Below are 17,582 nucleotides of genomic sequence, written 5' to 3'. Positions count from 1 at the left end.
GCCACTTTTATCTAATTTCTGCCACTTCTAACCCATTTCTGCTACTTTTAAAATCCCATTTCACCATCTTTTTAGCCCATTTTAATACGGTTTTAAGAAAAGGGATTTACATTTTTAAGAGGGCTCTTATGGCACAAATGAATAAGAAAGATATTTGTTTATTCCATAAGAGTGGTTATTACTCAGTTTAAATATAAATTATGGATATCTCATCTTAACTTTACAAGGTACCATGATTTTTTTGACCACCATGGGACCCTATAAAGCCCCCCCCCCCCCCCACACACACATACACATGGGCATCCTTGTCTGCACATGACTATTCATGAATGTGCATGGCAGTGTTTAATCACCTTCAGGTACATTGGGGATGCCCAGTCTCTCATACCTTTATTTATGTTGAGAACCTCTGCAGTAGAAGACAAAAGTTTTACTTTGTTTTAAGAAAATCTGAGAAACTACAGTACCCATAACTCCAGAGTGTCAGTGCTTTCTCTGATTGGAGGAGCTCGGTGTAACCATGTAAATGTTTACCACATTCGCAGATGCTGATAGCAAAGACACAGATCGCTGTACTAGAACTATAATACACATAATAAGATATTACATTATTATTTTCGATGTACAGACTGTAAAATTATTACAACAAACAGCAGGTGTGTGGTCTCATTGTCTGGCTGACTCAGCCAGAATATTAATTTGGAGGATTAAATTGCTCAAAACTCGTTTAAACTCTCCTTCTGTTAGTGGTTTTCATGTTTTTTTCAATATGAATTGAAAAATTTCTTGAGCGTAGCCAGCCTGAGATAAACATATTAATTTATGGAGAATAAAAGTGGATTTTGATTAAAAATGAAACCAACTGTTTCGTCCTGTTTCCAGTCTTTCTTCTAGCCTAAACTGTCTGTAGTGATGCTCAGAGATCAAACTTTATTTTCCCCTGATGGACCAGAGCACCGTGTCTCTGCTGTCTTCCCATCAGTGTCAAAATGGAGTGGCTGATAAACAGGGTGTGTGTCTTTAAGCAGCTCAAACAGCGGAGCTCTTCACTGTTTGTTCAGCCCGTCAATGAGTAAACCTTCACCAGGAAGAACTCCTCACATACAGTATCAGAGGCTGAACCCACAGCTGTGTGCACCATGGACACAGGTAGGATAGACTCTTTATTTATGCTTTAACTGGTTCCTCAGCGGGCACGTTAGGGGGAATGTTGAGCTCACTTCGTCATTTATTTCTCAAAAGTTTGGCTGTCCTGCTGCTGTCTTTTTTCAAATTTATTAAATATTAGGTGATGATTCTAGGTCTTTCTTTCGTGTTTATATAGACTTGAATGTAACAATACATACAATATATCTATAACATATATAAAGGGAAAAGTAGGATAAACTGTGAGTTTCTGGCTGAAGAAGAGTTATCAGACTCTAATATTCATGTTTAAGGTGTCTTTGTCATTTCAAAGGTCCTATAATTCGTAGTTTTTCTGTGTGGGCCTGTCTGGAATAATGTCAGAATAAATGTTTAAGGATTCTTCTGTAAGCTGCTGATTGTTACACACTACATGAACAAACATTTTCTGATATTTTGTGTGATTTTTGAAACTTAAAGAGATACTTCAACATTTTGGCAAATTGACCCATTGCCATAATTCCTATAGTCTTAGTAATAGGTTCGTTACCTTTAGTTGTCGGTGCAAGCTATTTTTAGATTGCCGCTACCGAGTTCGGACCTGCTGTGCCAACTCAATGTAAGCAGACGGTATTCCGGCTTTCCCTCATCAAACTCATCAAATACACAATCCAACAACTCCAAAACGCTCTCGTGGACAAGTTGTGACCTTCACATTCACCACGCTATGAAATAATAACGTATACTTATGTAACATTACGACACATGAAGCAAATACTCGGAACTATTTCTTGAGTAAACCACTGGGCGGAGTGACACAGTGCAGCAGCCATGTCTGGAGTGTAGTTCCGGCTTTGCATTTAGCTTTAAAATATCTCTGTCTCATAATGTTCCATGATTATTTCATAAAAGAATTTGCTCAGATGTTATAATGTTATTCTAATCTGTTTCTCTGAAACTTGAAATATGGACATTTAGGACAGCAAAAGTACTGTTCGTAAAATTCACCTGCTGTGCCTTTATCATTGTCTTTTTTCCAAGCTACACTATGCTGAAGTTTTGCACTGAAATGTCTATATTAGTTTAAAAAAGGCTACTCCCATGTTTATTTATTTATTTTTACTAGAGTTCTTAAATGACCTCAAATGTTTCCAACAAATTTCAAAACCAGAGAAAATCTTAATGTTTATAATTGTAGCAGGACGTGTTCTGGCGGCTGTTGGAACTGCTACTTGAAGCTGACGTTCTGTCGCTGTATCTCATTCATGTTTTGTGCTCCACGATTCGGTGGTTCTGTGATTAGTTGCACGCTCAGTCAGCCAAGCCCTCCAAGACAGTCTGGTTGCAGACCACTGCTGTCAGACACCAGCACTGTCAGGATAGAAATACATAAAAAAATGTTCAAAATAAAATCACGTTACATTTCTTAGGTTTAGGGAAAGCTTTAAGGTAGGGTGAATTCGGAACGGTCAGAACGATCGTAAAAGATACATTTATTACAAATTTTAAGCTTTTAACACCTAAAGTAACTAACCCGACCTGCTAAACCTAATTGAAAATAAATAATTTTATCCAAATGTATAGTCTGCTCACAGTAAAAGCTCACCTTCCATGAAAAACATGCGAATGCAGCTAATATAGCTATGGCTAGCCACATACACGCAACTACTTCTGTAAATATGTTGTACCAGTAAATGACATTGTCCTAAAGGAGGAGGTGTCTGACAGCTGTGGTCTGCAGGAGGGGGAGTCTGAGAGCAGTGCTCTGAAGCCAGCTCCTCTTAAACCATTACCCCTCATGAATTCTACATAATTAGTGAGAAAAGCTGTTAAAAGTGGCCTTTCTTGGAGTGCAAATGGCTGAGTTAAGGTCACACCTGATATATGCAGGCGGCCATGTTTCAGATCCAGCCTGTGGCTCAATCCCTGTATGTCTCTCCTCCTCTCTCTCCTCCCTGTTTCCAGATCTGTCCACTGTCCTCCACTATAAATAAAGGCATAAAGGACCAAAAGTAAATCTGGAACTTTAAAGAACTGTGGCATTCCTGGTACGCTGCAAGCGACCCAAGAATGCTTAGATGCAGTGCAAACCTTGAAGGCCACTTTTAACAGCTTTTCTCCCTCACTATGTGCAAATTATGAAAGAAACCAAAGTATTGGAGTACTGTGAGTGTTTTTGATGAAAAACTGGTCTCTAGTTGTCATATTGGGTTTAGTTATGATTACAAGCCCCTGGTGATAGAATTTGTATACCGTACATTTAAAACTGTTGTGATTAATGTTGGGTTTTAATTTCATAATGTGCAGCTCACACTGAATCTTTGACATGGAAAATTTCAAAAACATCAGAGTCCACAGCAATCTGTCTATCCTCTCCTCTGAAACTTGTCCTCCTGGTGGTCTGATGATCTGGTTTACTTTTGTCACTCATGTGAGTCAACACAAATCTTAGTATGCTCCAAAACCTTCTCACGGGAGCCTAAAGACATGGAGGAAGAGCCATCATCTGCTGGCCAGGGCTAAATACTATTTAACAAAGCAGCAAACTCCAATAAGCCAGAAAACATATTTATGTGTCAGCCTGAGCCTGTCTGCAGAAGCACAGGAAGTCACACACACAGCCAGTGTTAACATGTTTATTTGTACATCAGAAATAACACTGTATGTTTACAGCCTGATTAAAGACATTATTTTGGTCAGATTTTAGTTTTAACTTGTCCATCTTTGTTTAGATTTGGGTATTGAATTCCACGTTATTATAAGTATGTAGAGTCAAGTCAAGTGACCTGACTGTAGCTGAAATTTACAGTTAGTTACTGTCTTTTATAAATAAAGCAAAAAGCTATTATTTTAAACCTTAACAGGATAATAATGTTAAAAGATTAGTAGTTTTTTTTTATCATTTATTTACACTTTTTCTTAAGAGGTATATTTACAGATTTTTACTGTGAATTATAGTAAAATACTACACCTTGCTATTCATTCATTTCCTTCTAGCAAAATTACAATATACATTAATTTTTCTAAACCTAGTGATTTGATAAATTACTCCTTGCATGTCATGTTATAAACACCATGTTTTAATGTGATGAACATGCAACTTAAAATGTCAAGACAACAAAACTTCAAAGTGTCTTCTCAAACCATGTCTCTTTATTGAAATTGAACATACATACAGGTATGTGTTAAGTATCAGTGCTGTTGTGCCAAAACCTTCTGCAAAAAGTTCAACTTTTCAAGGTTTAACAAAAACTGGCCATAATTTGTTTATATATTGGGTTTTTAATGAGTTTGATGGTTCTTAGGATCATCAAACTTTCTCATCACATAGAGAATAACTTAAAACTTCAATTCTACTTTAAACACTAAAATAACAAAACAAATATAAGTTGGTTCAGGACTGACAACAGCAGTCTGCTTCAAGCGTTGCTGTCAAAGAAAATTGTAACGCAAACAATTAATATCAAAAAATTTGGTTGTAAAAAAAATTGCATCACTATAAACTTAAGTTTCCCATCGGCCAATACAGTACTGTTGATGTCCAGAGATCACGGAAACATTATTAGAGGTACTGTAGGATATCCTGGACTACAGACATTTTTATTTTAGCTCCCTCTGAATTTCCTTGCTGGACAGGAACGGCAAGGATTCTTGTAAGGGGAAAAAAACAGCATTGGAACAAAAGCAATAATACATTAAATGAATTATCTGAATTCAGTTTTTAGCAACTGTTAAGATCAAGCTAATGTTAGCTGGCAAAGAATTTGCTCGCTCTGTGTGCCTGCGGTGTTTGTGCATCATGTCAAACTCTAGCTAATGCTAATTTTACAAATGACCTCAAACTTAGTAAGTGATGGTTTCTGCCTATTCTAACTAGCAAAGCAGTAAGACATTAACCTGTTTATTGTTGGGATGGAGTTAGATAACAATGTGATTTCTAACTTCACTCTCCTTCCAAGCATGTGCTCTTACCTTCTTGTTCCCAGAATGCAATGCAAAAAATACAAGAAATGACTGTTTTCTTTCCTTGAAGCAGTAATACAGTAAAATACTGTTCCAAACCGTTATTATACAGTGTTGTCCTGTATTTAAACATAACAGGATCCTACCATTGAAATTTCCTCCTAAATTTACAGCAATTTGTTAGAGTGTATGCTGGTTAGCACCAAAGTGGCTAGTTAGTTATAATAATGGTTTGGGGAGTAATCAGTTTGGGGTTGAATATAATAATTTTAACTGAACTGCAGCCACTAGATGTGACTAGAAGCCACTGCAGATTAGGTTAAAAACTATATCCATAAACATCTATCACCATTCATAATTTAACATTAAGCAACTAAAAAGAAACTCTGCATGTTCAAATATATGCTTGACCATATTTAAGTCTGGCATGGTTCTGATTCTCATACCAGTATCAGAAAACGCCTGATACTGCTGAAAATGCGAGTATTTGTATCAGTGAGTATACACGTTCATGTACTGACTGGACACAGTTCTGTTTGAACCCTTCCACACAGGCGTTGGAGTATATGACAAGAAGTGACATGTCATTAAAAGTTAAACACGTTCTGAACCATATATCGTATATATTTTCTTTTTCTCCCTTTTAAAGATAGCCATTGTGCCATTCTATTGATGCTTCCCATGCCTTCAAATTCCTTACAGAAGCATTTCTAGCAAGCCTGGAAGTTGGGTGGCTTCTCTGGGTCAGTAAAGATTAAATCCGCACCTGAAGATCTGATATTGACTGCCTTTAATCCTTTTTTGATCATTTATTACTGCTCACTCACGTGCTAACATGCATGATGTTTTCCCAGAATGCTTTGTGAGGAGCTGTCAACCAATGGCAGGTTATTCTGTTAAACATTCGTGCTGTGTCAAACTGCACATGCTTAAACTCTCAGATCATTTTGGAGATGACCTGAATAGAGAAAAATGGAGTGAAAGATAGGTTGAGAGTCTGTGATGTGGCCCTCTGTGTCATTGTTGTTTGAAAATTTAGCAGCAAAACTCACAATAAAACAACTTTAAGTGTCACAGAGAGGCTGTAAATACCATTTTACTAAACCATGCTCTGGGTTCACTGTAGGGCTGAAATAGTGCCAGTTTTCCAGATCATGGTCAGTCCAGAAAGTTACACCAGTATCAGAGTGGTACTCGGCCGATACCCAACACTCTGGTATTGGAATCTGTTTCATAAAGGAAAAAGTGGCATTGGAACATCTCTACTTGAGTCTTGTATTCTTACATTTTATATTATTTTAAATTATTCAACTGATTAAAAAATGTAAGAAAACAAAATTATATTTTATTATTTTATTTGTAATCTTGTAATCAATTTTACTCTCACATATCAGCCCTCAGCTGTTTGTAAGAGTGCTCCGGTCTGTTCTTAGATTTTAAGACTCAGCTCAGCCGTGCATTTGGCCTCATGCCGTATTTAATCTAAAGTTAGCATCTTGACATTGTGTGTACCAGAAGTGCCACTCTGCACTGCTTCACTAGAGATGTATACACCACTTTCAGTCTTCCATAATGCCTCAAAGTCATTCATTGCTTCATACTTCTGTGATACAGAGGAATCCCTGAAAACATGACACACCTTCTCATGTGAGCGTCCGTGTGACGAGCTTCATGTTTGCTCTGTTGGTCTTGTGTTTGTTTGACAGGACTCAGACGGGATGATTAAACTGCTGCTGCTTCAAATCTTGCTGAGCTGGAACTGAGAGAACAAGGTAAACACAAAAAAACCCTCCTCCACCTCATCTGTTAAACTGACATCATGCTGCACATGCAGCTTTTCGTGTCTTTTTCCTGAGGAAGAAAACTTCCTCTATCTATCCATATTCTATCCATATTCTGTATCTTTTCTTGTATTTGAATGCACGAATGAATGAATAAAACATTTCACAAGATTAAAGTGAAATTTCTAGATTTCCAAGCGAACCGATAGAGTGTAGACAGAAGCTAAATCTTATTAAATCCTACCCCTCCTATTTTACAAAAACATAACCATCACAGAAATAAGTGCATAGCAAGAACAATGCTGATACATTGTTGTTGTTTACATTCATTAGAAATATATGCATAACATATTCATATTAACTTACATTTTCCATGGTGTATTTCAAAAACCACTTGATTTTTATACAGTCATATATATTTCTAATCAGATATACTGTATGATATTCAGCGATTGAACTAAAGTACACAAAGAGGACGGTTTCAAGCTCCATCCCCCTAAATAAACCACATCAAAGACTAGACAAACTGTTCCTGGTTTACATGCAGCAGTCATAAAGTTTTCTTACCAACCATGAAAATGCAAATGAAGGTTTTGACAGAGTATTTTTTTTTTCTCTGTACCTGCTGTGACCTCAGTGATAAATGTTGTTCAGTGTTTAATAATCTTTTACTGATCCTCTCTGCTGATTTGAATCTGCATGTCAACAGAAACTGAAACCAAACAGCCTGCAGCGTATTTTCATCGACTGTCTCAGGTTCACGTTCAGCTCAACATGGAGCTTTTTACATCAGGACAGCTGATCTGTTGATGAATATGAATCTTTTGTGGATAGTTAGCATTTTATATATATTTTCAATCTTTGATAAACTTATGTTAGATTTCCTGCTGATGCCTTTTGGCTGTGACTTCTAAAACTGCTCTGAAGAAATGGTGGGAAAGCCAAACCAGAGTATCAGGGCCACAGTAAAGGAAAAAAAATGCAGATTTAGAGATAGACGATGTAATATTTCAGGACATAAAGGTGCCACCTGACAAGAATTCAGTTGTGAATGAATGAGCATGAAATCATAAAGGCTTTATAAGTCATAACATTAAGAGTCAAAAGATTTCAGCTTAGGGGGTTACAGCCTTAATTTTAGGTAATAAAGTAAATGCACTCTCTTATGACCTTATTTGTAAAAAGCAGACATTATGACCAGTGCCAGGGTTAAATTCCATAGTATACACAAGATCCATTTCTGTATAAATACACTTGCACACAGAAATGTCTGTTCAGCCTCCTCCTGGAGCTGAAATTATGTTAAAAAGTTCATGTTGGAAGTTGCTTCTGTCTCTGCTCCTTTCTCGTACTGCAGCTTTATTTTTGTGCAGGTGATGGCAGTTATGAGCTCTGACATTACAACCTAGATGGTGCACTGTTTGATTAAAAAGGATAAAAGCATACCCTTTAAAAAATGTATATAACATGTTTCATTTTGCAACATTTAAAATGTGCTTGTTGATTTATGACCAGATTAGTTAACAATTCGATCCGAAACTTCAACTCCAGCTTTTTGTTTTTTTCTTTTGCTGATCTCCAAGCGGGCCCACCCACAGATTTGGCCGTGCCCCTGATAAATCAGAGAACTGTCCCTCCCTAGTTTTGACTGATTGATGATATCAATGAATGTGTGTTCTATCAGTAGCATTTATGTTAGCATCCTCACTAACATTTCTCTCATTTTAGAGCTGAAAAGTATAAAACCATCATTGGTTTCTATTGTTGAAATACTTATTTTTGACATTATTAACCGCTTTTCCCACCCAATTTTTCTATCATTTTTGACACTTTTCAGCAATTTTGCACAACCCATTTTTTTGTTCTTTTATCATTTTCCACCTAAGACCAATTTTACCACATTTTAACCCGTTTTTGTCACTTTCCTCACAAATCTTTGCCAATTTAAACCAATTTTAGCCAATTTTAATCCAATTTCACCACCTTTTCTGCTCATTTCTTCCAGTTTAAAGTCATATTGTCACTTTTAAATAATTTCCACCACTTTTTCTGCCTGTATTTGCCACTTCTAACCATGTCTTGCCACTTTCTGCCTATTCTTCTGCCTCAGTTAACACATTTTTACCAGTTTAAAGGGGCCATATTATGCAAAAATCATTTTTAGGCTTTTCTAACAAAAATATGTGCCCCTGGCCTGTCCACACTCCCCTCAAGTACCAGAAAAATCCCCCCCCCCTTTTAGAAAATGTGTGCTTAAACAAGTCGTTCTCTGATTTTACCCTCATGATGTCACATAGGGAGTAAGCACCCGCCCCCAGGTTTGGTTGGCCCTCCCCGCATGGAAGAAAGTTCCATGTTCGTCTCCTGGTCTTCCTCTTAGCTGCCGGCTGAGATGCTTTATAGTTTCGTGGGTTATGCTGCTGATGATCATCTGGTTCAAGTCTCAGTCAGGTCCTTAACTTTGGATAAAAGTGTCTGTAACATTGTAACATCAGGAGTGCCACGTCCATTTCCTGAGAGGGGCGTGGTCAGAAAGCTCATTAACATTTAAAGCCACAGACACAGAAACAGCTCGTTCTGAGCAGGGCTGAAACAGAGAAGTTTTCAGACATGTAAAAATGCAATACTAGAGTGTTTTTTCAGCATCAAACTTCACAGGCATGTTTTGGAGACCTCTGAGAACAATCTAAACTTGTCGTTAAAAGGTAAAATACGTCCCCTTTGAACCATTTTTTGCCACTCTGTGATCCCATTTCACCACCTTTTCCAACCATTTTTGCCTCCTCCAAGCCAATATTGATACTGTCAACCCCCTTTACCACTTTCAATGCCAGTTTTCTACTTTAATCCATTTTAGACACAGGTTTGCATATTTCCCTCTGACTTTTGACCCATTTTTGCCACTTTTAGAATCCCATTTCTCCACCTTTTGTTTTGCCAATTTTTGCCTTCTTTACCCATTTTAATTCTGTAAAAGGGATTTACATTTTAAGAAGGCTATATGCTATGGCACAAATTAATAAAAAAAGGCTCTTTGTTGCTTGGTAAGAGTGGCTAATATTCTTGTTAAAAATGAAATGTGGTGGGGCACGCAGATGGTCGAGTGGTTTTAGGTGACCCAGGTTCGAATTCGGCCCATGGCCCTTTGCTGCATGTCTCTCATCCCTTTTTCCGAGTCTATCCACTGTCCTCCGCTACCTAATAAAGGCATGAAAATGCCAAAAAATAAATCTTTAAAAATAATAATAATAATAATAAAATATGGTTATCACAGCTTAACTTTGCGATGGATCATGATTTTGCTGACTCTATGGGCCCCCAGCTTGGCTGGGACCCAGAAAGCTCCCCTTTTTCCTCCTGATGGCCTACCTTTAGGAAACCTCTAACTTGTTAGTTTCCACACAAACACAACAACACTGAAGAAGGAGCTAAAAGGCAAGAAAGAAAGAAAGACAGAGTTCAATAATGCTACACATAAAACAGCTAAACTCTGCTTATCCACAGGTAGCCAGACACCTGGGCTTCAAAACAACCTCAACCTAATATTGTAGTGATGAACTCTAGTGTAACACACAGTTAACAGCCTTAATGAAGCTCTTATGACCCGGAGAGTCTGAGGTTGTCAAACAACAACGTGAGTCTGTCTGTGGCAAAAACTGAACTTTAATCAGTGCAGTCGCCTCACAGGATTATATTTCAGCCATTATGGCCTGCTTTGTCTGCTGAAGCTCAGTTCAACCCCAAATAAAATCCAGCACTGAAGTTTGAAACCACCAGAATTCCCCTCTGGTAAAGTGAAAAGTGTTTCACTTTCCAGATAAATTAATAAGTTATCTAAAAAATGTGAGACCTCTCCCATCATTCCCTGCAGGTCTCAGGTGTGTTTGTTCTCGGTTGTGTAAAAGAGCCACACCATCAGTAAATTTAGATTGAGTCATTCACTGCTGACAGAGAGGTCATGCAGAGGTGGTCCTTTGTATGACTCTCTCTCTCTCTCATTCGCCTTTCTTTTCGTTTTCAGTGGCGTCTCTGATTCCTGCCTCCTTCAGTGATCATGGCTGCTGTCGGAGCAGAGGTCACCGCCTCATCGTTCTTCTTCTCATCAGGAGTCGTCAGTTTCTTCATCCTCCTCCTGCTCCTCTCCATCTTCCTCACAGCTCTCTGCAGCGACTGTGGCAGGTCAGCGACTTCTGTTCTCCACCAGACTACTAAAAATCATTATTTAAGTTTATTTCCCCTCCTGTTCTCTAAGTTTTTACTCCAGCCGTTATCATCAGTCATTATCATTAGTTTTGTTGGCTGATAGTTTTATTCTATTTGTTCGCGCTGATATTTTAGGTTGAGGCGATCTCAAACAGCCACATTCTAGATTTTTTATTTGTAAGTGCCTCAGCCCACTGCTAATCTCACTGTGAGCTATAGGGAGTGGACATGATTTATTAAATTACCATTCTAAGGTGCAACGCCAATCAACTACAAGACATATGTACTCAAATCTGAAATAGAAATTACAGATACCCAACATTGCTGGTTTATCAGTTCTCAGAAGAGCATTTTAACTGAAACTCAACACACCTAAATCCAGTGCATATAAAGGAGAATAATCCCTTGGATGTTTTAGCCTTGTATTGATTTCATAAATCAGTCATGGTCAATATAATTTGGTGCTTTTTTGACAAAAATATTACATAAAACCCTACTATAATGTCAAAGTTGTAAAATTTGATAAAGATATGTAAGGTAAAGACTGCATAAATATTCAGCCCTTAAATGGATTCAGTACAAAGACCCCTGTGTCTGGAAGGTCCAGTCTCTGGTTAATCAGTATTCCTGGTTACCATTACACCATGGAGACAAATTTTGTTGAAAAAGCCACACTATAGTGACCAGGATTGATTTATGAAATAAATAAAAGGGTAACACGTCCAAGGGGGTGAATACTTTTAACGGGCACTAGACTTTAGTACTCCTGTAGGCCAGGTTCATTTTAATAACCAAAATAATTTTTGATCTTTTGTTGTTCTCCAGACGTTCATTTGAGCTGCGAGAACCTGAGGACAAAAACCCTTCAGCTCTGATACGAGTGGTAAGAGACCTTTGACCTCTGAGATGCTTTTTTAAAAAACATCTGAACAGACAGAATAAAGCGTAATGACCTGCTGACTGACAGGTGAAGCTGGAGGAAGCCATGGTGGCCAGAGAGAATCCGATGATCAGTGAGATCCAAAAAGATGAAAAAGGTGAGTGAATCTCTGAACCACAGCAAACAAGCAAAGACCCTTTGATTGGTAAGAAGATCATCTAATAATCAATCAGTTCATAATTTTAAAAACAAGGATCTCGATTAAGCAGAGAGAAGATTTTAGACTTATCTGCTGACATTGCTGACCTAAAATGTTTTCTGCATGGTTAATCTGTTTTTGAAATTTTGAAGCATTATAAATTATTGTTACTGAAGTTTCCCGTTCAAACAAAAAAAAAAAAAACTACCTCCTCAAGCCTTTTTTTCCCTTCAGTACAAAAATAATCCTGTGCTGTCTTTAATAAATCTGTTACCACTGTTTTTACACATGACATACAGAGCTTTGAATTATTTTCTATATGTTTTATTCTGATATACCATCAGTTAGTCTTTATTTGTGAAGACTAAAATGAAATAATGTCAACAAATCAGCCAAAACCCATATCATGAATCCCTGTTAGCTACCAAGTTCATAATGGCAGCTGAAGTCAAACAGATTCACTCTAACATTTAGAATAACAATAATAGGGCTGTTAGGATTACAATTTTTATCATGATCAATCTCAGGATATCTGATTTTAGTTGCAATTAATTGCTTCCTTTTAATCGCATTCAAAATTTCCACTATTTTGCATTCAAAGTGTTTAATTGCAGTGTGATTAATCTTGACAGCCCCAAATAATAATAATAATAATAAAAGTAATAATAATAATAATAATAATAATAATAATAATAATAATAATAATAATGGAGTTAATAGAGCACAGCGTTGTTTCTGAATGGAGCAGTGTTCATTTGTCTTTAAAGTGGAGAAGATTGTAATAACTGTCAGCAGCAGGTCGTCCATGCTGACTAGACTACAGAGGTCAACTCTGCCCTCCAACTTCTGGAGGAAAAGCATATTTTATTTTTACCACATTTATTTTATTTGAAACTGAGCTGCAGAAAAACTTCTAACTCTAAGTCTGCTGAAGTGTCGGAATAAAATGAAATCATATTTTGGATCACTGCATGAAAGTGGGTACTTCTTTATTTCTTACACAACAAATAAAATCAACAAGAAAGAACATTTTTAAATATCATTAAAGGTAAGGGTTTTTTAAGCTCTCTGTAGATTTTTTTAATTGATCCTTCCTGTGTGTTTTCATGTGTTTTGTGTTTCAGACTTCAGATCTGTAGAGGAGAGCACAGTGTCCTTCAGCACAGCGAGGATCCAGCAGGGGGCGCCACCGATTCACAATGGTCAGTCTGGAGAAAGAAATGAGAGTTAAAGAAGAGGAGGGTTTTCAGCAAGGACAGACAGAGTACAAATATGTTGAACTCAAGTTAACGTGCAGTTATTCTTTTTTAAATGTCATTCAAATTTAAAACACAAGTCTGAAAATCTTCTCATGTAGACAAAAAAAGGAAAGAGTTTAAAATGTTCTAAATGACTATTTACTTTCAGACATCATGGGGTAGAAAAATTAAATAAAATCCCTCCTTCCTGTGAAGTTTAAAACCAAGAAGCATACCTTAATGTCCAATCTGTTCATGTGTTAAAGGAACACTTTAAAACCAACGTCAAGTCTGAGCATTTAAACAGAAGTATGAGATATTACCTAATGCTTTAGCTTACAGTCTCTATGTTGTCACACAGTTACACCTACATCAGTCCTTCTTTTCTTTATATTTGCATCGGTAATCTCTATTAACACATTAGAAAGTGTTTTATCCTTGGATAAATGTGTGTCTTTGTGTGTGTTTGTCCTCAGGTGTGCAGACTAATGGCAGCACAGTGGTGGGAATGACAGAGATAGATCCTAAACCTGCTGAAGGTATTCTCATTTCTACACCTTAAATGTGTTTCAGGTTTTCTGTTAATTCATCTGAGCTTTTTTTGTGAAGCTAGATCTCGAGAAAACTTTGAGGATTTTTTTTTTTCAAACTGCACAAACCTCCACTCCGACCCAAAAATCACTTTATGACATTATATTCATATTTGTCACCAATAATTTATTTTTACATTTTCTCTTCTCTTACCAGTCTTATTGTTTTTGTTTTCTTTAAAATATCCTCTGTCATATATTTATTTATTTTTACAGAATATAATCAATTAAATAAAATGTTTTATTTATTATTTTTTTGTGCAAAATTAGATTTTATATATTGACTTGTACATGCAAATTCATGAACATACTTTTAAATCACATAATTAAAAAAAAAAAAAACACACAAAAAAAAAGCAAAATATATATGCAATAAAAATGTTTAAATGTGTCCAGATTCAAATCCTGAAGATGAAATCACTGTTACCTTCACTCCCTGGAGGAGCCACCTGAGGGCGCCACAGAGCCCAGGTCTGTATTTATAACCTCTCTGACATAACTAATAATGTATGTATGTATGTATGTATGTATGTACAGAGCTCAACAAATTTATTACACCACACGTCATATTTGAAATTACTATTTGATAAAGGTGGAGGATAAGGTGAAAAAACTTTCCCCCATACTTCTTTTAAAATTTTGAGTTCATTAAATTAATTTAAGGGGGACAGTTATAAAATGAAAACAGATGCGTACAGACTAATGAACAGATCAGCTAAAAGCAACACTGATGAGGTCGGCCATCCAACACCTGTCAAAATGGACAGAGACCTTATAAATTTGAGATTATTCATTTTTACTCATTCATTTTTCAACACTACAGGTACATCAAAAAATTAAAAATAATGTCCAAAAAAGATTTTTAATACAGAAAAGTACATTAATTTATGCACTCAGTACTTGTTTGGAGCTCCTTTTGCACAGATTCCTGCGTCTATGTGGCATGGCATGGAGGCGATCAGTCCGTAGCACTGCTGGGGTGTTATGAAGCCCAGGTTGCTCTGATGGCAGCTCTCAAGCTTGTCTGCTTATTGAGTCTGATGGCTCTTATCTTCCTCTTGACATTTCTCCAGAGATTCTCTACAGGGTTTAGTCAGCCCTGCTGGCTGGCCAATCAGCAAACAGAAGCAAGAAGGTCTCTAAAATCTCCTGGTAGATTCTGTGGTTCTGATCTTCTTCCAGACTCTGGGACCTTGATTTCTGAATGAAATTCAAAATTTACTTTCACCTGAAAACAGGTCCTCTTAGACCACAACAGGTGAGAAGCTGTTGACATCTGTGGTTCTGGAGTGGCTGGACTCTAAGAACATTTGTAGTCCATTTTCTGGACTCATCTGTGTGGTGGCTCTTGATCCACAAGTTCTTGAATCTGCTTTGTTTGACAATCATCTGAAGACTGAGCTCATCCCTGTTGCTTGTGCTGCTTTTCTTACCACCCTTTTCTCTTCCAGTCGACTACCCATGTTTGTTTTGGTACAGCCTCTGAGAACAGCCTGCCCTTTCAGCAGTGACTTTCTATGGCTTACCCTTTTTATTTGGAGGGTGTCAGTGATTGTCTCTGGACAAGTCAGCAGTCTTCCCCATGACTGCTGCAGAGAGAACGAAGGCTAGGGAAACCTTTGCGAATTGAAATTTCAAACAACATTTTAGTATTCTGAGGTATTGGATCTTTGATTTTCATGACAATAAGCTGTAATCATCAAGATTAAAACAAAGAAAGTCTTGAAATGTAAATTCTGTAAAAAATGAACTTTTACATGATATTCCTATTTTTACAGATGCAGCTGTAGAGAGCAGACACCTTTCAAATTTAAGATTATTCCTTTTAACTCATATATTTTTCTTAAATTTGTAACTTTTGAAAATAAATCTGCCACATGTGTTCCATGTTTTTATTTCTTCTCTTCAGGCGTTCCACAGTTTACTGCTCATTTTTGGAACATAAATACACCTCTGTGACAGAGCAGCCACATCAGACACGATATGTTTATTGAAATAAAGAGAGGATAGAAAATATCAACAATTATGAAGGAAATATTTCTTTAAAAAGACCTTTCTTGACCATGTAGGTTGCCATCTGGACTGACATTAGCCAGAAGTGCCCCGATAAAAGCTTTTGTCCCAAATAATATGAAGTTCAAATATGAAACCTAAATGGTGCTTCACTATTTAGGAAATGCACCTTATGGAGTGTATTTTTAACTGAACAGAGTTCTTAATTCTAAACTAGTAATAACTGTTAAAGGTGATCAGAGCAGTTCATCTCTCCTCGTCATCTTTTGTTATTGTTTTGATTGGGAGCGTCCCGCCAAGTCAGATTTGTACTCTCAGTTAAACTTCATTTTTTTTCATGCATCTCTGTCTTCAGAAGTGAACATCTCCGCCCCCTCAGACTCCGCCCGCTTCTACAACAACACTGGAGGAAGGCGGGGAAGCAGCGGCGAAGCTGACGTGTCATCACCAGTGACCAATCACATTCTAGGAGAGGAGGTGGAGGATCTGAGCGAGCGTGATGTGAGGTCTGTGTATGCACAAGTCAACAGGCAGGCGAGACTGGCCACGCCCACTCATCAGACACCTGAGGAGCTGCAGATGGAGGAGGCTTCACCTCCTCTGTCGGAGAGGAAGACGGCAGTGGAGGCGTGAGGATGATGATGATGAAGAACAAGAGACAAAGACTGAAGCTAACGAACCAAAACATAAAGACTAAAGCTGGAGGCTGAGGACACCTGTCTGTACATTTATCCACATTTATGTCCCTTTATATGAAAATATGTTTTACTTTTATGTTACATGTTTTTGAATTTGTGTCGTTTATTACAGACAGCCGCTGTATTTAAGTCTGTTTCTTTGAAAATCAATGATGATGATCAACGTAGAGCTTTAAAAAATCTACTGAGTCCATCTCATCCAACATTTAGATGCTTTTAAAGTATTTATACTTTCCTATGTTGTATATTCTATTCGATTTGGTTGCTAATTCAGCTCAGTATAACTTCTTGTTGGACTTTTTCATCACATTGACCAGCTTGGCTCAATGTAGGTGTGGGCTGACACCATGTAGTAAACTCCAAAGAGAGCTGCATAACGCGAACCACGGCGACTGTAGACATGTCAGTGCACAACTTTTTGTTGTTTTTGAAAAGATAACAACTCATTGCTGTTCTTTGTTCTTCTTTTAATGAAGAAATGTTGTCAAGTTCTGATAAAACTGACACTATAGCAGCATCCGTAATTGCACCGGCCTCTTGTCGCTGCTTGCTTACATCCTGACTCAGCCGCACCCGAAAGTACTGCTTCTTACTCCTGATTGGTCCTGTCACTTTCTCACAGGGCCCAAACAGTTCAGTCAGGAGCTTTACAAGATGGATTCACCAGTGAGAAACACAGAAATGGGCAAATCCATCTGCTTTGCAAGGTTACCATTAGTGCCCTTTAATTCAGATAAATCTTAACCCATATATAACTTATCCTGTTGTCTTAAATCTTCAGTTGACAAAATGTCTTGATGGGAGATTATTTCTCATTTGATGAAAAACTGTTACCAACACAAGTGTAAATTTGCTTGATTTCAATTAAATAACATTTATATATGATATTATG

At 37.3% G+C, this 17,582-nt stretch overlaps 1 protein-coding gene across 1 annotated transcript; it reads left to right on the top strand.

The window, feature by feature from the left end:
- The first annotated feature begins 998 nt into the window (after positions 1 to 998).
- si:ch73-204p21.2 lies at positions 999 to 17,177 on the top strand. The gene is made up of 9 exons (XM_041782533.1): positions 999 to 1,149; positions 6,795 to 6,860; positions 10,891 to 11,048; positions 11,898 to 11,955; positions 12,040 to 12,109; positions 13,276 to 13,353; positions 13,866 to 13,928; positions 14,376 to 14,450; positions 16,348 to 17,177. The coding sequence occupies exons 3-9, from the start codon at positions 10,924 to 10,926 to the stop codon at positions 16,623 to 16,625; spliced, it is 747 nt and encodes a 248-aa protein (XP_041638467.1). The 5' UTR covers positions 999 to 1,149; positions 6,795 to 6,860; positions 10,891 to 10,923; the 3' UTR covers positions 16,626 to 17,177.
- Positions 17,178 to 17,582: the final 405 nt, after the last annotated feature.

The sequence above is a fragment of the Cheilinus undulatus genome, linkage group 1 (genome assembly GCF_018320785.1).
Source record: "Cheilinus undulatus linkage group 1, ASM1832078v1, whole genome shotgun sequence".
Classification (NCBI taxonomy): Eukaryota; Metazoa; Chordata; class Actinopteri; order Labriformes; family Labridae; genus Cheilinus; species Cheilinus undulatus.
This window is presented reverse-complemented; position numbering and strand designations above follow the sequence as displayed.